Here is a 25,028-nt window from a genome sequence, read left to right as displayed (position 1 = left end):
AACCCATGGATCTCCAGACTACCGCCCAATCTCAGTACTCCCATTTCCGGCCAAAGTCCTGGAAAAGGCCATCAGCTTTCAACTCACAGAACACTTGTAGAGAAACAACCTACTCCACCCCTCCCATTCAGTTGTCAGAGCCAAACACAGTCAAAGACAGCCCTGATCGCTGCAACTGACAACATCCACACTACTTGAGAGAGGAAAATCAGCCGCCCTGATCCTTCTTAACCTCTCCCCAGCCTTCAACACTGTATCCCACCACACACTCATCAGCCGATTACACCAGATCGGAATCAAAGAAGACTCTCTCAGATGGATAACATCACTCCTCAAGGGGTGCACCCAGAGCCTCCTCCTCCCTCCTTTCACATCACAGCCCAAGAGGACTATCTGCGGCGCCCTCAAGGTTCATCATTCAGTCCTCAGTCCTACCCTCTTCAACATCTACATGACACCGTTAGCAGACATCGGCAGACCCCACGAAATCAATATAATCTCCTATGCCGAAGACCCCCAGCTAGTCCTCTCGCTTTCAGCAAACCCCACCACAACGAAAGCCAACTTCCACAACTGCATGAGGAGCATCTCAGCCTGAATGAAGGACAACTGTCTGAAGCTCAACATGGACAAGACTGAAAAGCTGATCTTCTGCAGGCACACCGCTCTCTGGAACAACACCTGAGGCCATCCAACTCAGCCCTGCACCCACTCCAAAAGACCATGCTCACAACCTCTGCATCATCCTGGACAGCGGACTCGCCAACAAATGACATATCGATGCTGTCTCCTCAGCCTGTTTCCTCACACTCCTCATGCTCAAAATAATCTTAAAATGGCTACCCATCTACACCAGGAAAGCAGTGACGCAGACCCTCATCTACAGCCGGCTCGACTGCAGCAACGCAGTCTATGAACGAACCAAGAGCGAACTCAAGAGAAGAATCCAACCCAAAAGGACCCACATCACCCAACACCTAAAAGACCTCCACTGACTCCCTATGCAGAATAGATCATGACCCACACCTACAAAGCCTTCCATGACCAAGGACCTGCATACATGAACCACAACTGAACTTCCACCAACTACTAAGAAACCTCCACTCTGCCCACCTCACCCTTGCCCAGACACTGAGCATCTGTCGATGCAGCATCGGAGGAAATTGCATCTCCCACTTTGCTGCCAAATCCTGGAACTCTGTCCCCCTCCACTTCCGAATCACACCATCATTGACAGACTTCAGGAAGGGACTCAAGACTTGGCTCTTCAAGTGAACTCCTTCAGCACAGTGCCTGGATACCCCCATAGGTAATACGCCACGCTATGCAAGAACCGTTTGATTGATGGATTGACCAGCTACTTAAAATAACTAAGAGTTTAATTTAGAGTTAAGCGGGCAAGGTATTCCATCACAAATGGACAGAGGTCCCTGTCTGGCAAATGCTTGGTCCACCTGCCCGACTGCAAGTCGAGAGGACTATCAGCTTTTCGTTGGTGTGCTCCCATTGGCTCCGTCTGTGGAAAGCTTACTCATCAGCCATTATACTCTACAACCTTGTATGCCACTGCACTCTATGCCACTCTACTCTGCACCACTCTACACCAATGCACTCTAAGCCACTCTACACCACTCTACTCTGCACTTCTGCACTCTATTCCACACCACTGCTTTCTATGCCACTGTATTCTATGCCACTGCACTTTATGCTTCTCAACTCTGCAGCGCTCTACTCTGCACTACTTCAGTCTATGCCACTGCACTCTAGTGTGCACCACTCTAATCTACAGCACTGCATTTTATGATGCTGCATTGTACGGCGCAGAATTCTATGCTGCTGCAATCTGCGCCAATATACTCTGTAACCCACTGTATGCCAATGCACTCTACTCCACGCCACTGCACTGTGCGCCTATGCACTCTATGCCACTCTACACAATGCACTCTACACAAATGCACTCTCAGCCCCTCTATACAACAGCACTCTATGACACTCTACTCTGCAACTGCACTGTATGCCACTGAACTCTGTTTCACTCTACTCTACACCACTGCACTCTATGCCACTACTCTACTCTGCACCACTCTACCCACTCTACTTTGCACCACTCTATGCCATTCTACTCTACACCACTCTTCGCCACTGTCTCTATGCCCCTCTACTCTGCACAAATGCACTCTGCTCCTCTCTACTCTGGTCCACTCTACTCTACTCTGTACAACTGCACTCTGTACTACTGCACTCTACATCACTGTACTCTACTATGCTGCACTATAATCTGTGCAGCTGCATTCTACGACGTGCATTGTACACCGCTGAATTTTATGCCGCTGCACTCTACGCGACTGCACTCTGCAACATTCTACTCCAGTTCACTGTACTCAACGCGACTCTACTGTACGCCACGCAACTGCACTCTATACCACTCCAATACAGGACACTCAGTGCCACTCCACTCTACGAAACTCTACTCTAGTGGTAGTGGGATTATTTTGCTCTCTCTCTATTTCAGAAGATGACTTGTCCCGCCCTTGGTCCCTCATAAGCTTCCTCTTCCTTGCTGAGGAAATAGGGGTAAGGAAAGGAGAGGAAAGTGCATAAAATAAACAGGACTCTCAGAGCCCTCTTTCGTTCTATGGTGCCGCTGCCTTTATGAGCCCTAAATCTAGGGCTAACAAGAGCAGTACCAGGGTTACCACAGAGAAAGCCAGAACTAGCGGTTTCATAACGTGCGTCCCCTTGGACTTCCATTAGGTTCTGTTTAAGCAGTAATAAGTCAACTTAGCATGCTTGGAATTATATATTTTTAATGCACAATAAAACTGAATAAATAGTGAATGACACCATTATTTTCTTTTATATTAAAAAATAGAATTTTAATTCTAAATCTACTTAACACCTAGTCACAGTTTTATACGTATTCACCAGAAGAGAAAAAAAGCACTACATCATTGTGTTCTTTGATAAATGGCTTGTACATTGAAGAATAAATTGAACAAACTGCCATGGAGCTCAGCGAACATGAAATCAGCTATTAGAGGAAAGCTTGTGAACAAATTCTGAGCCTGATATGCATCTTGTGATTAATGCCCTATCAATCATCCTCTGCGGCTACCTGAGGTGAGTTGCGCTGTAATCACTCATGGCTGCTTACTGGAGCACTGGCAGGGACTATCGGGCTGCAATAACTGAATATTATTCCTGACTCTCGCGGAGAACAATTACTGTCCCCATCGTTGCGTCTAGTTTGCGTTTGCAAGAAGATACAACGTGAAATGAGAAGAGCGCTCGTCAACGGCGGTGGGTATTCTCTTGGGGTATTTCTAATGACATTCTTCCCTGAATGTCACAACTATTGCAACGCAAGGCTTTCGTTAGCCGTAAAAGCATGTTATCACACCGAGCACTTCGCTGCCTGGGTTTATCTTTGACCCAAGGAAGCAAAATCCATCCGCATCCTTGCTTCATCAAGCCTCAAAATTCACTAAGGTTTCGGATCCTCCTGGTACTCAGAAATTTACATTTTTCCACATAACGTGCTTAACGGCGGTGCTAATTAAGATGGGAGGTTGCTTATGCCTGGAAATGTAAATTTGCCGCTGCACGAATATTTTAATTTTTGTGCAGAATTAAGAAGCAGCACGTGGATGCAGTTGTCTGCTAAATTATTCCAAAAGAAGGGGAGATCATTGAACACCATTGTTTTCAAGCACAATGCCGGAAAGGACTGTGAGAACATCTTACAATTTTCACGAGAGGATTTCTCTATGAACAATTCATTTCTGAAGTATGGCATAAAGAAGGGCTTGGCACTGCCTACTGCTAAAGAGGTCTTTAGGATGTAATGCAATTTCCTCAGAAGTCACTGTTGCCCAGGAACAGTGGCTGCGTAATGAAGTGATGACAGGTATTAGCATGCATAATGGCCTCTAATAGACATTTAATGTCGTCTAACTGGGGGCGGGAGGAGTGCTTTCCCATTGGAATATTTCTCAGTTGACGCTCATTGATCACCAATTTCAGAGGAGAGAGGTTAATCCATCAGGCTCGGTAACCAAACGGCACTGATGGAAATTCTTTAAGTGACATAGCGGATGTGCCAAGCCCTCCATCTTAACAAGCAAATGAGTGATATGACAAGCAGGGTGTTCAAAACACATTTAGCCAATTGATTTTCTCTCCTCTGTAATAAGATCTAGAGAAATATGAAGGAGCTTAGCCGGAGTCTAGATTAAAGGAGTCCCTTCAGCCTCAAGATAACACATGCTGCAGAGGCTACAGTGACTAACCATATAAACCATAAACCATAGATCAAGCACAGTCATGTTGTTTATATTTTGCTCAAATATGCTGGTAAAGTAAATAAATTAAAGGATGAGCTGTTTTTCACTATCTTCATAAAACTGATGTTGGTTGTGTTATTGCATTTTTAGTCATGCCTAGTATGGTATTTGGGAGTAGAGATTTTAGGTGCATCATTATTGCTGTCTGGTGTTATATTTACCTTGAAAGAGTGGTTTCTGATATGCAATCAAAAATTGACTGCACCATTACTGTCAGTAACACCCCTACTGCCTCTCATTTTTGGTCATGTTTTGTCCAAATGCAGCCCTCTGAGCTTCGCCTACCCTCACACACCGGTATCTCTCCAGCAAATGCACCAGCATCTCCTGTCCAGGCAGCAAAGCATCGGCTCAGCGTTTGGGCATAGCCCTCCTCTCATCCATCCTGCCCCAGCGTTTCCTACCCAGAGACCAATCCCCGGCCTCCCCAGTGTCCTGAACCCAGTCCAGGTCAGCAGCGGTCCTTCCGAGTCCACGCAGGTGAGAGCTAATGATCCACACCTTTGCAGCTTGTTAATTTCATTTTAGAAGCACATTGTCACCTTGGTGATTCATCACCTCAATCACTGTAAAATCCTGTACAGCACTGGTACTGCTGAAGCATTTGCAATCCTTCTTTGTCACAGATCGCAAGAGTCTGTCCTTGGTTCCTGATTGGCCAAAAGTTCTGTGAGACGTAAATGGTGGCCAAACTGCCTCTGCCATATCACACAGCTCAGTTTGGGCAAAGTGGGCCCCAGGGGAATATGTTGGATTTATTGAAAATGAAATGAATAACTCCTTTATCAAACAAATGTGAATGCGGCTTACGCATAAAATGTTTAAAGGCTGCCCAGGTTCTTATTTCATTATGATTAATGCTGAGAATGTTTATAAGACATGGAGAATGCAATCCCTGTATAGAAGTCTGCCTCTAATTTCCTTATTACAGGTGACTTGTTACTTACGTCTCTAGTATGACATAACTGCTGTACTATAATGAGTTTGCTTTCTGTTGTTATAATGCCTTCTGGCAGAGCCAGCAGCCAAGGGGAAAGGCAGGTAACAGAGTGAATACTTAACAGCTGCAGATTAAGCAACGAAAAGGAAAACTTGCTTTTTAATCTGCTCTGTTTTTCTAACTGAACAGTGATCCTTTATGGCAACACGTTTATGTTTTGCAGTCTTCAGTTAAATATATTAAAGACTGAATTTCTCCGCATGTGTCGACATATAATGACCTACAGCGGTTTAAAACAAAATCTGACTTGTATGAAGTTGGTTGTGATATAATTTTACAACAAAAAATAATTGGGTTTTTGGTGTGCTTAATTGTGCACTCAAAGTTCTACTTTCATGCTTCATATCTGCAAAATCCTTTCATATGAAAAAGCAATACACCAAGGATATTTCTCTTTTTGGGAAGGTTGATGTTATTACCATGTATTTTAAGAAATAATGTACCCCCGCTATACATTATAGGAAGGAATCCCTGTTTTATGGTATTTATTTTGTTAACATTTCTGTATGTATTTATCCATATTTATTTCTTGCTCATTCTTTCTCTATCCATTTTTGTTTAGTGTTTAGTATAACAATTAGGCTGCAATGGGCATATTTCCACATCTGTTCAACTGATAAATGTATACTGAGATTTGAATAAATACAGGATTCAGCTATACACGGTATAATACAGTCATCTGAAAAAACATTTGCATTGCAGAACAACATAAAAAGCTGTATGTCTGCACTTTTTTAAGATCCATTTGGATTTTTTTTCTTTTTTAACTCCCCTACCTGTCAATCTGAAAACCTACTGGCCTGGCACTAGAGATTGACAGTAGTGAGAATCATCCAAAAAGACCCTATTTTCAGGGCCGGACTGGGAACCACAACCGGCCCTGGCAAAGTTCTCAGCCGCCGCCCCCCCCCCCCCCCCCCCACCACACACACACACACACTTGGGGGAGTTTTGCGGGGGGTTGGAGGTGCCGCCGAGCTCTATGCCGGGGTCGGTTTTCGGACGATTTTGTTACAGGGCCTATGCTGCAAAAACGGCCCTGTAACAAAAACCGCCCCCAGGGGCCCAAAACCGGCCCCCACCCGTGCGGCGCACCAGGGGATTGCACGGTGCCCGCTATGGCCAGTCCGACTCTGCCTATTTTCCATATTTTGCAAGGCTATTGCAAGTCACAGCAACATTCCATGGCCTTATATAAAAATTTGACCTTCGTCCTCGTTCCTGTGTATGTTCATGGAAATCATCGGTGACTTGCAATATCCTTATAATATACTTTATTTCATATATATATCATACCCAACAAAACTTCAAATTCTGGTTGCAACCTTTGTTGTAGACCCCATTTTGTCCATCTATAAATCACAGGGAATAAAATTAGATGCGCCATTAATTATCGCATGTCTTTTTTCTATGAATGTTCTGATTGCCAATTTCCACTGCACTGCTGCTGTGTCTACCCTAAAAAACTGCATTATACACTGAAGACAGCGGACTTGAGGAACCCATGGAAACACTATAACTCTCCTATACTGTCCAGTTGGCACCATGCTAAATGACATGCCCTAGCCTCGAATGGGTTAGCACTTAGACCTAAGCAGTCAGAGAACACTCAGCTTTTTGACTAAGTAAAGATATTTAGTATAACGTTGGAAAAGATTTATGAAGATAGTTTTGACCCCTAGGAAAAACATTGCGGGCACTTATGGCCTGATTTAGAGTTTGGCAGATGGGTTACTCCGCCACAAACATGACATGCCTTATGACAAGTGCTGTAGGATATAATGCACTTTTAACCCCTTCACTGCGGCGGCTATTCAGCCGCAGTGCTAAGGGGGTGGGGCGCCGCACGGCGGCCACATGCTGGTGACGGAACCGCTCCGTCACCAGCGTCGGTGGCGCTGTGCTTATGACTTATAACTCCTACAGGGACAACTGTATAAATTGTTAGTGCTTATGACGGAGCGGTTCCGTCATGGCCCGCCCCGCTCAATGCAGGCGCTCCGAGCGGGCCATGACGGAACCGCTCCGTCATCAGCACAGCGCCACCGCAGCTGATGACGGAGCGGTTCCGTCATCAGCAGGCAAGGGGTTAATAAGGCAGACGGGATGTCCGCCATGTTTATGAGGGAGTAACTAGCTGCAAAACTCTAAATGAGGCCCATAGTACCTTGAGTCCTCTACTCTTCTGACTCACAGTGATTCAGGAAACACCGTCCTAGGCAGTCATTTTGAAAAAAATGCGCTACACAGATTGACATCGTCTTTTGGCTTATTTTGTTTTGTTATGAACATTAGTGATGCAGCCAGTCTGTAAGTTAATGCTTTCTATTAACATTTAATTGCATGTCCACAACAATTAAAGGTTGTGCTTTACATGTTCCAAACCGTTGTATGTTTTTGACATCTAACTGTAAATGTATTATATCGTATTTTGTTTTGAAAAAACTTGGCAATTTAACAGCAAAGCAAGCCTACAAGTGAATCTGCAGTGAGCAGTACAGGGGACCCAATGCACAACAAGCGTTCCAAGGTAAAGCCTGATGAGGAACTACCGAGCCCAGGAGCAGGACATATGCAGGTAATTTAAACTTTCATATTCCTCTAATTAGGCTTCTCTGAACAGGGGCACAGTAGAACAAACATTGCATAGATTTATACTCATTAAAGCCATCCATGTGCCCGAGGCATTCACTTACTCACACTTTAGCATAGAATGCATAAGTTGTTGTTCCCAGATGTAAATCTACGCATATTGTGTGATCCTATGCAAATTATTAGATTTTTCTATTGGTCAGTTCTCTTATCTGCTGAAATTGGTATTTCATAGAATAATGCTAAACACGTTTACTAATCCATTTGGACTACTACAAGTACATTTAAGTTATACTGAAAACAAAAATGGGTTGTAGAAGTAAAGTATTGCATGCCCTTTTCCTTTTGTTTTATTGCTGGCCGAGCATGGCTTGTGTTGTGGAAGTCATTATGGGCAGTAATTATCGTGGAGTCCTTCTGTCACCTCACATGTGTTGTAACAGTGCCCTCTTCAATTTCTCAATTGTAATCATATTAAGTTAGTATTCGTATTTTCCACTTCTTGGTGTTCAGACTTGTCCACCACAGGAAGTGATGATCATATAGGTGATATCCATTGATGATTGGCCAAATATGGATCATGAGCAAATTGCTCCATCCTCAAGCTCATTATTGTCTTTTTGGTTGTCCTCAGATTAAAGCTGACCCCAATTGTAATAGGTCTTAGTTCTGTGTTTCTTACATGAGATTTTTCCTTTTGTTTCTATGCGGAGATAAGTTTGTCTTTATCTATGCCACTGAAGAGTCTGTCTAGAGCAGGCTTTGTTACACATGTGACGGAATTGGGAATGGGACGCACAGTCTAAATAAATAGTTGTTTGAGTCCCAAGTACTGAAGCAACTGGCCTGTCCTCTCACCATGTAACACACACCCTGCTCCACCTCTCTCTCTGGCAGGAACAGACGGAAGGCATGACTTTAGTGAAGGAGGAATGCGATAAAGATGAGAGCAAGCAAGAGCCTGAAATGATCTATGAAACCAACTGCCACTGGGAAGGCTGTTCGCGTGAATTCGACACACAGGACCAGCTTGTGCACGTAAGTTGATGGTCTGCAGGAAGCGTGTTTTAAAACTATGCAACCTTCTCATGGGGGTTTCTAACATGATCCCATGCTGGGTCAAGTGTCTCAAGCTAGTGTGTCAGTAAAATCTACCCTGGCTTCACAAATTTCTGAGAAAATAGGAAATGATGCTGAGCCACAGGGCCTGACCTGTTCAGTCAGCCTAAGCTTAGTGTAAAATTCAATAAATTCTTCAATGGAGAGTGTAATGGCTGTGATCCTGTAAGCCAGCAAACGTTATTTTCAGTTGCCGTCTTTGATGGTTATTGAACAACAGCAACCCAAACACAACTTATTATTAACCTTTTGATGCTAGATTTGTTTTTTTATTCCAGAGGAGCACTTTTAGTCCAAGGGTGCAGGTTGTAGAGCTTACCAGAAGCAATTAAAGTCTTTGAGCCTGTCCAGAGAATTATAATTATTCTATTGTATCAATTTACCTCTGTGTGTGACATCCAGAAGACCTTTCATTAAAAATGCATTGCACAGTTTCTTTCCATCAACATCATTATGTTTTGCAGTATACAGAGCTGTTTATAAATATTGCAGTTTTGGATTTGGTATCCAGGATTATCCATACGTCACTTAATTTTGAAATCTTCGTGAATCAGATTTTGTAATTGCCTTTTGTATTCTGCTGCGCTCCTATATTACCTTTCTCATGGACAAGCCATATCCCCAGGAACACATTCAAGCTATTCCTCCGAACCCTCTCAGAAGACCCAGACACAACACTAATGCTTTAAATTTCTCTAACCTGCAACAAGTTCCCATCACACAGCCTACACCCTCTGACACCATTCCACATCTGAAGTGCATGCTCATCAATTGTAGATCAGCTGTGAAACATGCCACAGACATTGCTGAACTCATTCGGGCTCAGGATCTTGACATCCTCATTGTAGCGTAAACTTGGATAAAGGATTCCTCTGGTCCGGTCCTTGACATACTAGTCCCCCGAACCATAACATCATCAGGCTGGACAGAGCGGGCAGACCTGGTAGAGGTATCACCTCTTTATATCAGAATAGTCTAATTGTAAAACAGTCACACATAGATGCAGTATTCTCTTGCGAATACCTGTACATTGACATCACCAGCAACAGCAGGCCATTATGCAAATCTCACATGTTTTACCATCCACCGGGAGATATCCTTCCCTTTGTTGAGCCTATCTTGGAAATCATTTCTTCCAATGTGGGGCAACATTGTCCCCAAATCTTCCTCACAGACTTCAACCGACACTGGAATGAGTCAAGGACCTTGCAGCGAACACTCTTAAAACCTTCCTAGCGGACCTTAGCCTAATTAAAATCTGTGATAGCAGCACTCAAGTTCTGGGCTTAAACCTGGACCTTATTATAGTTAAACCCATTGCTATTCAATTGGTCTTGATTGCCCTGTATGACTTGTCTGATCATCATTATATCTCCTTCCACATCATTGAACCTTGGTCTAAGAAAAGATCACAAGACAAGAATCCCAGGCTCTGGAAACTATCTCTCTGAAACTCAAACATGAATGAACTGATATCCCTCAGCAAGAATACCCTGCTGCCACCAACTGACTTGTTTGTGGTACAGGACCTCACAGAGAATTACAACAGCTCTATATAGAGTATTTTAGACTCAGTTGTCCCCTTACAACTAAAAAGAAAGTCCTCCAAAGACTTCAAACCTTGGTTCAACAATATTTTAAATTCAGAGAGATGCAATCTGAGACTAGTCTAACGCTCCTGGAGAGGCTCCCCGCCCCTGAACACCTCTTGCTCCTGAGATCTAGGAAAAGCACTTACAACAAAGATATCAGGAGGGTAAAATCAAACTTCTTCAGAAGCCAACTAGGTAATGCCAGAAACAGACCTAAATTTGTTTTTTAATTGATCAAACTCTAATCCAACTATCTCCCCACTCTCCCGCCATCATAGTCCATTACAAAGCCCACTTGTGAAGTGTTTGCCTCCTTCTTTCTTGAAAAGACAATTAAGGTTGAAACTGATCTCCGAACACTGCAATGCAACTACCCAACTGTCCTATTCGTAACTAACCCTACATCCCCTCCTCCACCTAAGCCTCTGCATGATATAGGTCTCTCACCCAAAAATAATGCCTGTTGGAGCAAATTCACCCACTTTGACGAATTCTCGATACTCAACCTATCTACTACTTTGAAACCCTCAAACCACTTTACTGACCCCTTACCCTTGTAGTTCCTTCAGTGAGATGAAATGGTACTTAGTCCCTCTATGGACCAAAATAGTAAATGCCTCCTTACATCAAGATATGATCCCTGACTGTCTAAAGTCAGGGCAGGTTACGCCCATTCTCAAAAAAAGTACAGCGGATCAAGAGGGCCTTAGTAACTTTCGTCTTATCACTAGCATTTCAACTCTATCGAAGCTCCTATAGAAAAGTGTTCATGTCCAATTATGCAACCACGTTGATAAATTCCACCTGTTATAGCAATTCCAATCGCGTTTTTGCCTGGGCCATAGTACTGAAACAGCTATTACGCACATAGTTGATGACTCTCTAAGAATGCTAGATCAGAACAAAACCTGCCTTCTAATCCTCCTGGCTCTATCTTCAGATTTTGATATGGTCAAACATGACAACCTCCTGGACTTACAGAAATGAAGGATGGGTCTCTCAGGCGCAGTGTTAAACTGGTTTGCCTCCTTTTTTAGTAACAGAACTCAAAGATTTAAAGTCAATCAATCCCTCTCCAACTCTGTGCCATCCACACTTGGTGTCCCTCAGGGATCTGCACTCTCACCCATGCTCTTCAACTTGTTCATGATGCCTCTAATGGAAATGCTCAATTCATCCATTCACTATCACAGGTATGCGGATGTCAGCCAACTGTACCTGAAAATCTCCTCCCTGGACGACATCAGATCAATAAACTCAACCCTACTCAAAACACAACATTGGCTGACTTCCCATAATCTCAAGCTAAATTCCTCCAAAACTGAATTTCTCCTTACCTGCCAACCAAACAGACTACCATCATTGTAGCATAATTTAAAACACCCAACAGCTCTCTACTGTACCCCACACATCATTGATTCGGCAAGGTCTCTTGGAATAATCCTTGATAAGACATTGAGTATGCAGGAGCACATTAGCTCAGCTACCAAAGGAGCCCACTTCCACATGAGTAAACTAAGAAAGATAAAACCCTTCCTCCCTCTAGATGACTTTTAGTCTGCTTTTCAAGCACTAGTAATTTCCAGGTTGGATTATGGTAGCACAACACTGTGTGGGCTACCCAGCTACAAGTTGGCACTGCTCAGGGCATCTCTGAATTCAGCAGCAAGGCTCATCACAGGATCCAGAAGAAATGGCCACATCACACCGGACCTGGAATCCCCAAGCTGGCTGCCTTTTGAGGCTAGGATTCATCTTAAATTTTGTGCTTGACACACAAGGTCCTTCACTTTAACACCCCTCTGTACCTAGCCCAAAAACTCGATCTTTCTGGTGGTAGCAGATCTTCTAGGAGCTCAAGCACCCTGCTGCTAAAACCTCAAAAATTCCAAAGAATCAAAACCTATAATCGGTCATTCTCAGGTATTGTCCCGAGAATCTGGAACTCTTTGCCTCCGGAAATCAGACGGATTCTCTCTACGGCATCTTTCAAAGAAGAAGTGAAAGCTCTATTGATAAACACTCTTTTTTGGTTGCACCTACCCCTACCAGGTACCATTTGTTTTTGGTTCCGCTAAATGTGGGTTATGCTACTCCTCTACAGACTGCCTCGTCCTGAGTGACGCTGCTTCAATGTATTTTGCATTTGATCCCATGACTTTGACTATGTCTATGACTTATGATTGTTCTCAACATCTATATTTGTCTGTTGCTCATATATGCCCTTCTATTTCCGTTTGCGATAGCATGATAAATTGTTCCTCTTTCTACTCCAGTATGTTGCTTATCACTGTTGTTGTTAACTGACCTTCGGGCCCAACTCTTTGTGTCCTTGATCATCTGTAAAGCCTTTTGATACCGGCCTGGGTAATGTCCGCGTTATATAAAACTTTATATAAATCAATAAATAAGTATTGCTCAGCCTTCATTCCATTCCTTGTTCCTTCAATGGTCACCTGTATCAACCAAGCAATGTGGTTCTGCCATCCACTCAGAAGCTTGATTCCATAGAGAATTTGTGAACACTAACCATGATTTAGCCTCTCCATTATCTTTGAGGATTCACTCGGTACAGTTTCTCTTCACTCCCCACTCTTTGAGTGAAGAAATGAGGACAAAGAAGGATAATGTTTGAAAATGGAGGGTGTGCAGTATTTGCTGCAAAGTTATTTATCCTCTTACCTCATTGTTTGAGTTGGAGATGTGAGGAAAAGGAGCTAAGAGAACAAGTGGTAATGCATTAAAATGAATACTATTATTCACTTGTTGTAGCATTACTTGTTGGCGTATTGCCTCCTCACTGAAGAGTAAGGGTGAGATGGAGTAAAGAGGTAGAGTGATTATGTACACTGTTTGTGCTAGTATATCATCTATTGTCTATATGATTAGTACATCCATTAATATGTTGATGAGTAAGAGGTATTTATATGATAGGACAATTATTTTTCTTAAACTGTGCTCAATAAAATATTATAGATAAATTCACTTAACTAAATACATTGTCAGTAAGAAAAACTGATTTTTTTTCTATTAAATATAATGAAGTCTATTGTCCGAATCGATACAAATTTTGGACTAGAAATTAAGAGGTCCATTTCGATGGCGGTCAGACAAGCGTCTGACCACCATCGTTGTGGGATTGGGACCGGCCAACAAGTAGTCAGTGGTCCCACCCACCAGATTAGAAAGCGACATGTGGAATCGCCGTGAGCAGGCATTCGGACAGGGATATCCTAATCCCTACGGCAATGCCTACGCGGGCACCGCCTCGAATGTTTGGATCACTAATCCGACCGCTGTCCTGACAGGATTTTTGATCCTGTCAGAATTGGCGATCGTACCCCCCTGCGGTCCACCCGCCCAACGTAATGAGAGCTGTATGCTTTATTTTTACCTTCAAATAAGGAAGTTGAGTAAGTGAGTGGTAGTTTTTTTTGTGTTACCAAGCTAAACTCGTTTCATGGTTGGAAGGGAAAAACTGGCATTTTTCTGTCCTTGATCTCTATAAGTATTTCAGATTCCCAAATTATCCAGCAATTTATGTAATTCTCTCAACTGTCTTATGCCCAGAAGCTAGAGCTTTGGAACAATTGCACAATATCTATGAGAGAAATATTTCGCTTTTTCAGTAATAAGGCTAAGCAGTTTGGGTTTGTTGTACAAATCTTCTACTTACGAAAGCACACAATATTTTCAATTCCTGTGAGTTTGTACGTTCACTCAAGGTGTTACACTCACTGAAATGGTTTACATTCACTCCTTTATGTCAAGGCAGCTTTTTTTTGGTTATTTACGCGTGGTTCTCCTTTGTTATCTATGTGGGATGATACTGCCAAAGCAGATTAGCTTCACAGGCACAACTTCTGAAGGCAAGTCGATAGCAGAGGGCCATTAACACACTACATTTTGTAGTACTGCAATAGTACTGCAAACATACTACAAAATGCTGTTCACAAACTTACATGGGAATGTTACGCCTCTGCCACTCCTATCTTTTTCTGTTTAGAGATCTCACCCCGAATGCAGAGTTTCCAAACACGTAACTATACATTTTAGTAGTAAAGGCTGGAGGGTCAGAGTGGATGGAAAACAGTGAGTGCTTATTATTAGACTGGAGGGAATTAGGGAGGAGTAAGGAGGGACTTAGAAAGGGGTTTAGGGAAAAGTGTGCATCTACCCACAAAAGAGTAAGCCTATTGCTATGCAAAGACTTCACTTATTAAGTTGTAAAATTATTCTACATTTACAATATATATATAACATTAATTTGCATTAATACTAAGCATAAAAATACGGTAATTAACTTTTTACTTTTTACTTTACTTTGGGAGACTGTAGTCGGGGCAGAGATCTCCATATGGTATAGTATAGGAAAAAATAAAAAGTTTATTAACCTTTGAAAAGGTTTGTAAAAATAATTGTATGTTAAAAAATTAATGAAAACTAATTTTAAATATTTATTTCAAATGTAGCACAAAATAATACAAATGGTACAGCATTGTTAACTAAATTTTGAATTACATTTTATGAAAATTATTTTGCTGAAGTTTATATGAAAAAAATCAATAACCACCTAAAGTTAGACAAACTTCCATTGTAAATGTTAAAACATGGTGTATACAATTAAAGTAATTTAGTTATATTTCATTATAGTTTTCTGTTACATTTTTTTAAGTTACCTTTTTTTTTATAGTTAAATATTATATATATTTTTGAAATATTTTAACTATTTGAAAAAATAATTTCATTTAACCATATATCTTGTGGAATTTATTCTAAGTTCCTACCTCCATTATTTTCTACTGGTCAGTGTTGCAGTGTCAGTAGTTGGCAAGGTGCGGTGCTGGACTTCCTACTGCTTATTTTTGGCTCCACTGCCCTTTTCAGGGGGTGTAGAACTGTAAGAGTAAAGTTATGTTACATACTCACAAATGTAGCTTACCTTTGTGAATAGCCCTGCAGATGTTCAAATTTGCTAACCAGCACTTTACATTTTGTATGATTTATGTATGTCCTGTCTGAGGTTATGTTCATGAAATGGTTGTAGGACACAATATGTTGCCTCAGTTAGTTTCAAGTACAAGGAAAAGTTCATTGTAGTGGACCAACGCTTTTATTTGTAGACTTCCCTTTTGCACACCATCAGTTTCTGTTTATCCCCTCATTGGCCTTTTGCAGCCATTATGTATTTTGTTCGGTTCTTTTTGCTCTATTGTCCTCATTAACCACTTTATTTTTACAACTCTATCAGCTCCTCAGTTAATATCTTTCATAGTCAAACTGAACCTGATTTGCTTCCTCATCAACGACCTTAAAACGTTCTCCTTCCTTCTCACTTGTCACTTCTTCCTAAGTCCTTGTATTGTCAGTCTACCATGCTTTATATCCCAAGAACCCTCTGTGTGTGTCTTAGTTCCCCTGAAGGACTCCAATAGCATGTTTCCATTAATGTGGATGTGTGTATTTGTGGCAAAGCTTGGCATGTGCCAGCCCCGTCTGGCAGACCTGCTGATTGTGAAGAGATAGGCTGCTTGCAGCGTCTTGTTCATGTGCATTTCAGAGAGGCAGCCCCCTGACTTTAAATCAGTGAGTATGTGGTGGGTGGATGAAAAGAGTGGATATCACACTTCTGGTAATGACACTTCATCTTTACACTGGCACCCCACTTTTTTTTTAGCAATGGTTGGCTTAGCCACCCTGTGCTGTGACTTAAAATAATTGACATTACTGAAATGTATTACTTTTTTTTACCATTTCAATTAGAAGAGTTCAAAAAAGAGAAAAGAAAATCTGCACCATGCATCTGCATAGGTACCATGGAGTTCACAGTCACCGAATATGTGTTTTTTTAACTTTCTGAAATATTTAGCTCACCTGATCAGGCAATTTGATTTTGTTCATGACTAGTGGGCTCATTCAGAGTTGAGTGAAGCATCTTTCAGAAACTGGCCGAGATAAGCCTTCCACCCCACTCTCAGTTCACACACCAAATTCAGTAGTGGGGGAATGGGCATGTTTCAGCTACTGGGTCGAAAGCCGACTCTACCAGCAGAAATGCTTACAATTGCTGACTTTCCAGTTGGTATGGCATTGGAAGACCTGTCCTATTCAAGTCTGACCTTCTGTTCACCTTCAGCCTTTCATATGTCTATCTGATACAGTTATGGCAACGTGGTATTTGGCAGGAAAACTGACCAAGAGTCACCCACACTTGGAGGAAACACCCACCAATTCACGGACAATGATTATACATTTGGAAAAACTAAGTATTCCCAGCTAGTTCCCAGCTAGTCCTTAATGGCACCATGGCATAGCACATTGATATATCATTGTCGCATTTTGTCGAAAGTGCTCCTGCCATTTAAGTAGAAGCACTTTTTTGAAACAAGTATTGGCTTAAATAAAGAGTTCAGACTAAAGCATTTTTTATAAAGACCTACTGCAGTGAAAACATAAACGAAAACTGGTTCTATTTACCATTCATCTAAGTGATAAAAAAATTGAATAATTCATTGTACCTTTGAATTGTAAAATAGTACATCATGCTTTGCAATATATGCATGCTATAGGGGCATAATGATAGATTAAAGAGCAAAATATGAGGTGACAGAGTCGTACTCCTGGGTGGACCCAAAGCCTACACCGTATATTTCGAAGAATTGGGAACATTGGCTCTTGCAGACAGCTGCACTGTAAAGCCAGGCCTAAAAAGTCCCTCTGACGGGGCTGGAAAATGGTTGGGCTGCCACTTGTCTGCAAGCAATATGATGGGTGGGCTGCCACTTGACAACTTCTCATTGAGGACCTAGATCTTTTATGATTAAATATTTTGATCACCCAGTGTGTGAAATTGCATACATTCCCTCTCTACAACAGTCTCAGACACCAGTATTGTTAAAGCTTTTCCATCATTCTTACCAGGAACAATTGCACGAGCTAAAAGGAGAAAAAGTTGCATATTTTTGTATTTCTATGTGTCTGCCTTTTTTAGCATTGCTTTGTAAATCGTGCCTTCAAGCTTACCCTATTTTATTTCAGTCCGGGCAGACCTAACATCTCTTCCCACGAGACTTAAAGCCTTAAAAATAAAGAAAAGCACAAAACGTCATCAAGGGATCGAATCGTCGTACTTGGCCTTTTTCTGAGCCGTTCCTCATTTGAAAGTGTAATAGCCATCTCGAATACACAGAGCTAAACTTTCATGATATATTTATCCGGCAGGCAAGGTGTTTTAAAACCATTCTGACAATCTGCCTTATTTATAGTACCCTTCCATCCCCTCTCCCTCTTAAAGTTAATGGAAGGATTCACGCGTCTTCATGGTTGTCTATCTAGTGTCTGACAGTGCCGGCTGACTGCTGAAGCAAGTCCCTATCTATAATTGACATCCTACCATGGAATAGGGTGCCTTCTGCATTGAAGGGCTTTCTGATGCAGGCCCTTAAATCTTGACAAGTTCTGGCCCTTGGTCTGATGCAGTCACAGGATGCACAGCTGGAATTTCTGTGTATTCCCAGCATGGCTTTCAGGAGGAACCCACATCACGTCAGCAAATAGGAATATATGAATACACTAAAATATGGAAAACTGCATTTTGCCCTGAACAGTGTGCAGGGGCGCACACACACCCGATAGTACCTTTTTAAAGTACAATAATTTGGTACAATCGTTGTAAACTGTATCAAAATATTCTGTGTCAGTCAATGCACAGTACAGCCTTAACAAACATTTATTTTTTTCAAAATGTTACTAATTAGTCACATTAATGAATAATGGCACATGATTAATATATAATAATAAAAGTGCATGTTAGATATACACCTCAGAACCTATCTTAAGGAGTAACATTGATCAGCATATGGAAAAAACTCCAATTGTATACCACTTTCACTTCATGAATTAACTCCAAGAGAGTATTGATTGAAAGTGTGAGTAAGGAAAGTTTAACCTCCATGTACCTTTGGCTCTGATGCCGCTTTCGCTTGTATGCTAATAGCAGTATACCGGAAGCTGCTCCTCTTTATCTCATACGTCTCCTTTCCATTGAGGTGCTCCATGTGCTTTCCTGCTGTAGGAATCTGATTTCTCAGCGACTTCCAATACTACCCCCTACTATCAATAAGTATTCTATGTCAAGTTACTAGCTACTTTAGTTACTAGGGCAGAGTAGCTGCATTTCAAGAGTAAATTTCACTAAAGCATGATCTTGCAGGGGATACAAGAATTGAGAAATACCTTTAGTATGCTATCTTGAGTGTCCATTTTTGTTGTTTTCGAAATTCTCCTATAATACAAACTTTTCATAGGTCCATGGTTTTGAAACGAGAGATGAGAAAATTAGGCAACAGACTTACACTTTGAGGGGCCTATTCACAAACTGTCTTTCGTAGCGCATTTAATAGCACTACAATAGTACTATTAACATTCTACAAAATGCTGTTCACATACCTATGTCCAGGGGTCTCCACCTCCGCCTCTTCTGTTAGCGATTTAAATTTAAACACCATACAAACTAATGTAAAAAAAATATTTAAACTGTATATATTCTATTTAATGTTAAGAAGTTCTAAAAATAAAACACAATAACATTTACATTATTTAATGTTAAAAAGATGTATAAATAATACATCATTTCTATTTTTGTTAGCCTTTTTAATATAAAATGTAACGAAACATTAATTATTTAAAACAATTAAATGTGTGGTAATTAATTCTATACATCACTTTTAATCCATAATAAAACATTTTTTTAACTTCAGATTAATTATTTAGGTTTCAATCTAATATGTACAAAATAATTACACTGTCAATTTAAAATTAAGTTAATAATGCTATAACCTTTTAATGTTAATTTGCACTTTAAATACTTTCAGTAAATTATAGTCATTAACATTAATATTTAAAACAAAAGTTTTTTTCACATTTTGTGTTTCACTAAAGTTTAATAAACTTTTCCCTATACTTCACAATGGGGAGATCACCGTCCCAGTGGCTGTGATCTCCATCTAAGTGTGAGATGTTACAAGTACTAACTATGTACTTGTGAATTAGGCTTTACCATCTGAGTGCAGTGGATAGGGACATGTAAGAATATACTTTTGAATAAATGTACTCTCATAAAAGGTGAATAGCCTAAAGTAGTTTGTAAGAGCAAAGTTAAACGTGTAGATTTACTCACATGTATGTTTGTTTACCTTTGTGAGTGAATAGGCCCCAATGTTTTTATTCCCAATGTTTTGAAGTAATTTAAACAAGTGGTGTAACAAGGATTTAGAAAGAGCAAAAGGGTTAGTGGTGGCGGCTAATAGAACCAATGGCCTCCTCGAATTTAGGTGACTACTTCATAAATTGACATAGTCATCCCAAGCCAATGACTTCAAATAGTCAAAATTTTTCCATAAAGTTTCGAAAACCCTGAATTTGCCCATAATTCACCTGATTCACATTCTAGACAAACATCTTTGCCTGGCTTATTATATGTTTGTCTTCTACCAAGTAACAAAATGGCTTGTTGCCTAAGATGAAAGAGACTTTCAAGTTGGTGGCCTTCATTACACATTAAATAGCAGACGTCTGATAGTAAGCAAGAATACAATTGGACACAAGCCTACCAACCATTGTGTGATTGAGAGATGCAATAGTTTTGTTGTTCGGTGGCAAAGGACATTGCTGAAAGTTGCCAGGTTTGGCCACTTTTAAAATCGCTCATTCAAATGACATCCTACTCCTGAGGCCAGATGATCCGACTGTCAGGTAATTATTATGAAGACTGCACAACCACAGTGAAAACAACCTAATTAGTCTAAACATTTCACTGTCTTAACCCTTTCCGTGCTCGTGGCGGAACCGTTCCGTCACGAGCCTCGGCTGGGCTGTGCTGGTGATGGAATGGATCTGTCACGGCCCGCTCGCCGCGCCTGCGCTGACGTTCTAAAGAGTGGACGGGGCCGTGACGGAACCGTTCCGTCACAAGCACAGCCCACCCGAGGGCCGTGACGGAGCGGTTCCGTCATGAATACGGGAGCGCCGCGCGGCCCCGCCTCCCCCTTAGCGCTGTGGCAGAATAGCCGCCGCAGGTAAGGGGTTAAAAAGGACCGGTTTGTTGAGGCAAACACTGGTGGACCTCCTTTAAACCCACTTCAGTGTGTCAGGGGAGGTGCAGGGGAGCGTGGCCAATGTCACCCTGCCTAATTGTGGACCACACAACCCTCCACCGTGCCACTTATACCCTGAAGCGACATGGACATGCCATGAGTGTTGCCTGTTTTATTGCAATAGTAGGAGAGTACAATTATGTTCTGTAGTTCACCTCTGCCTACCTAAAATCTCAGAAGACTGAAATTTAATATAGCCATAGTCCAAGTATTTTAAAACACCTGAATATGTGTTTAGAAATCTTCGATTTAAATGAGAATTACTTGTGAATTCATGTTTGCATCTCTGACTGGCTACTCAATAGCAATCCGACCATCCTTTCCAGTTAAAAGGTATACTAATTCTCAGTAAATTGGATTTATTGTTTTGATGATGTAAATATTGCTGTGATATCGAGATGTGATTACGACCTGATATCACCAAATAAAGAAGAGAGATCAGATACAGCAATCATCAAAGAAGCAATAATGAATGCAGGTAGCCCGTCCTCGTCAAGGAGAGGAACGCGAATATCAAATGTGAGTTGACAAAGTTTACAAAAATTGCACTGAGCAAACTTCAAAAATAAACCTTCATTTCTGTGATTCAGGCGCTTGAGACAGGATGTTAAGGTTAATCGGAGAAAATAGTAATATCGGATATTACCCTAACATTTCATTACATAAGCAACATAAGGTTCATTCCTTTAATTTCATGCATGAATTGCAGGTTTCCGTAATAGTCTTCTCACAATATACAGTTTGTGTGTGTGTCTTGTGCAATTATTTCCATCTATAAACACAAAGCAGCCGCTCGCGGAAAAAAACACAAAAGCTTTGTTTTATTAACCTGTGTGATTCTTTTTCATTTACGATTTTTTCATACCTATTTATATTTTCCCGGTATTTTTCCCCTACACCTTTATCTCAAGTCTGAACATCGTGTATCAGGAAATGGTGTCATGTCCATGCTACATGAAAGAGTGAATCGAGCAATACATTAAAAGCATTTGAAAATGTTTAGCTTTTATTGTTCTTAAGTGTCATGTTAACCAGAGTGTGGTCCACCTGTTTGGTCAAAGAAACCAATCATCTCTGGCCTAGGCACACCAATAGCCCCTCTGCTCAAGCTTGTTCGGTTCTCCTGTGGATGGAGGCTCATTTTCAAGTGTTTCTTAGGAATGCTTTAAACATGTGCCCACTTCTCTCGGTTTTGGGAGTTTGTCTACTGATCCAGACACCGTGATGATGTCGCAAACGTTTTGTAGTGGTAATGTGATGAATTTTCCAATACAATTCCTTCGTATGTCGAATTAAATAGCCACACCACAAGGGTGGCCCTTTTCCATTAGAACCAATCCATTTGTATAGTAAATATTCCCATGACAACAAGCTATGAGTCTCTTTTAGATTTTGTGGGAACTCAAGATGGCCAATTTACCGGCTGAATTTCCTCCATCGTGGGGATGCTATAGTGTAAAATGTAAATTGATACTTGTATAGCGCACTACTCACCTGCAAGGGTCTCAAGGAGCTTGTACGAATACCGCTGTGGAGCCCATCCTGGCTTTCCCTGTGAGGCGTCCACTCCTGGGCACCCCCAAGGTGGAGGCCAGGCATCCTTTGCATTGTGGGGGCCGTTGTGGAGATTAAGCAAGCTATTGCCCAGAGTTGCAGAGTGGCACTCCATGATTGGAATAGGCACCAAGGCGAGAATTATCAAGTCCGTGGAATTTTGAGCCCAAGACCCGCCGAGGTGGGGAATTGAACCCTGGTCCTGGGCTAGACCTCTGCATCAGGGTCTGCCGCTATAATCATTGAGCCACACTTCTCCACTAAAGAAATTCAGTCGGGACATTCTACTCTACTCCGAATTTAAAGATTCTCCCGGCCTAAACCTAAATCACCAGTCTTTCGTTATTAAGGGGAGAGGCAAGTCCAGTAGACGCTTGTGTTTTTATGAGGTCACGAAGACCATCTTATATATATATATATGGATATATTTATCTTAGATATGCTGACAGACTTATTCCAAATCAAGCCCTCTCTCGGCACATCACTTTCAGCCTTTAACTCCTTGTACTCGCATTTAAAGATTCTTTGTTACTTGAGGGGCTAAGATTTATCTTGCTTTTCTCTGAGAAATGTCCATAAATACTTCATGTGTTTATAGGAGCCCTCTAGGTAGACAGTGCCTAGCATGTCCCTACTGGCATTCGGATTCCGAGATTTGGCAAATATTTATTACTTTTCCGTGCGCTCTTTAATTTGTTTTATATTGTGAGTACAATTGCATCTCTGTTTTCAGGCCCCAGACAAAATTCTGCAGTCTATGTGTGAGTTTCCATTTATCTCGGTCCACTTTCAGGACTGATTGCTGGCAGTTTGCAAATGTTACTTTATTCTCATTTTATAGCCAGACACAAGAGGCTGTCTGCAGTCACTGAAAGGGAGGGCAACAGTAACAAGTCTAAACTGGGTCTGGGGGTTTAGCCGACTAAAGGCCAATCAAGAGGGGTCTCTGTTTGATCCCATGGGTACAGGTTGGAATCCTGCTGGGTTCACATAGTACTTTATCTTTCTGAAGTTCATAAATTGAAAATAGCTTGGTAACAGTAAACATCTGTCATTTGTCAATAGTGACAAAAATCCTTCACACGTGATTAAGGGCCATATGTATCAACACATTTCCCCATAGACACAGAATGGGCAAAACCCTTTGATACATATGGCCCTAAGTGCTTTACAAATGCGCCTGTTATGCTATGTTGGATAGAGAAGGTTTATTTTCCTTCCTTTCTAATTTACCTACCGAGTTGTTCGGAGTCTGATTGCTGGAAAATAGATACATTAAGACTACTTCTATCAGGCATCAGTGCTTCACGTCTCACCTCATTGCCCTTTCCTCTTAGCCGTTAAAACCTTTCTAACACCAGTAAAAGTATAATTGTCTGGAACTAGACAAGCTTTTTCTCTGCCTGTGCCCGTTTGAAGCCTATTCTGTGAACCAACCACAGCCAGCAGCAATAGGGTATGTTTTGTTTTCGAGCTGTCTCTCTTGCAGCTTCATATCATTAAATCTCAAATTTCTTTAGCACTAAGGATGGTAATTTGTGATGTAATTCTACACTAGATAAATGCTGTGACTGTCAGGTACATTATTTACTGGGTGTGGTTCTACCTCCTTATTTTAAATTTGGGCCTAAAAATAGGGGTTAAAAAGTCCTACTGCAAGTTTTCCTTAGTTGAGAGCTGCAAACTCCAAAGAAAAAACAGTTCCCCCCAAAAAATTCCTCTTTACACCTCATTTGTGGTAACTGGGACACACCCTCTGTTGGGGGACTCGAATAACCAATTGAGAAGGAAAATAGCATGCTAGATGACAAACAAGAAGCTTGGGAGAAACATTTCAGAGACATGCATTACTACAGATAGTGTGTAATCCCAAACACGGCTAGACTCTTTTAATGGGAATCCTATCAAGTGCCAGGCCCTGTGAATTTCTTTTCACAGGGTTTAAACCCTACTAAGCCAAAGAAGGGTTACATTACAGTTGGCAGATAGAACACGAGCTAATATTGAATAATCTGCACAGATAATTAACTGTGGAAAGAAATCATTGATATGAAGATCACTTAGTGCAGCTTTATTTTCCTAATACTGAGTGAACACTCAAATGTCCATAGCAACAGGCACCGGCCAACCAATGACCAGTCACAAAAGTGGAACTTACAGTGCACGCTCCAGCTCCAGATGTTCAGAAGATCAGAATGGCATTAACATCACCAGAATGCAGCAGTGATAACACAATGAAGACATAGGTCCTGATTTTGTTGGAGATTTCTGACCCCTGCGCAAGCCCCTGTTTGTCCAGGGGTTGAAACTCAGAGTTGTGTGGTACTTACCATTTGTGGTTGTTACCGGAAGTGTTAAATATCCCACCCTTCAAACGTGCCGAAAATAATCAGTCTAAGTGTTATTTAGCACACCTGATAAACTCTGAATGCTGTGGAGGGAGATTTTGGGGTATATTTTAAAAAGCACATACTCCTTCGGCCAACTCAGAACCAGGGCTATAGTGCATCGTCAGCCACTTGTAGAACAGGCCACTTAATTATCACATCATAAATCTCATGTCACTCATGTAATTTCAAAGTCCTTGAAATGAAGAAATGAAGGAAACCCAACAGATCACACTATGAGGTCATGTTAACCAATAATACTCAAGGGGCTGAAAGTCCAGCTACAG

At 41.4% G+C, this 25,028-nt stretch overlaps 1 protein-coding gene across 1 annotated transcript in view; it reads left to right on the top strand.

Moving 5' to 3' along the window:
* Positions 1–25,028, top strand: part of GLI3 (GLI family zinc finger 3) — a 394,212-nt gene that overhangs the window by 311,213 nt on the left and 57,971 nt on the right. Inside the window, exons 8-10 of the mRNA XM_086964868.1 lie at positions 4,610–4,823; positions 7,805–7,921; positions 8,833–8,973. Of these exons, the coding sequence (XP_086820994.1) occupies positions 4,610–4,823; positions 7,805–7,921; positions 8,833–8,973 (472 nt within the window). The remainder of the gene's footprint in view (positions 1–4,609; positions 4,824–7,804; positions 7,922–8,832; positions 8,974–25,028) is intronic.

Source organism: Lissotriton vulgaris, chromosome 4_1 (genome assembly GCF_964263255.1).
Source record: "Lissotriton vulgaris chromosome 4_1, aLisVul1.2, whole genome shotgun sequence".
NCBI classification, from domain to species: Eukaryota; Metazoa; Chordata; class Amphibia; order Caudata; family Salamandridae; genus Lissotriton; species Lissotriton vulgaris.
Note: the sequence above shows the minus strand (reverse complement) of the source record. Positions and strands in the feature narration are given on the sequence as shown.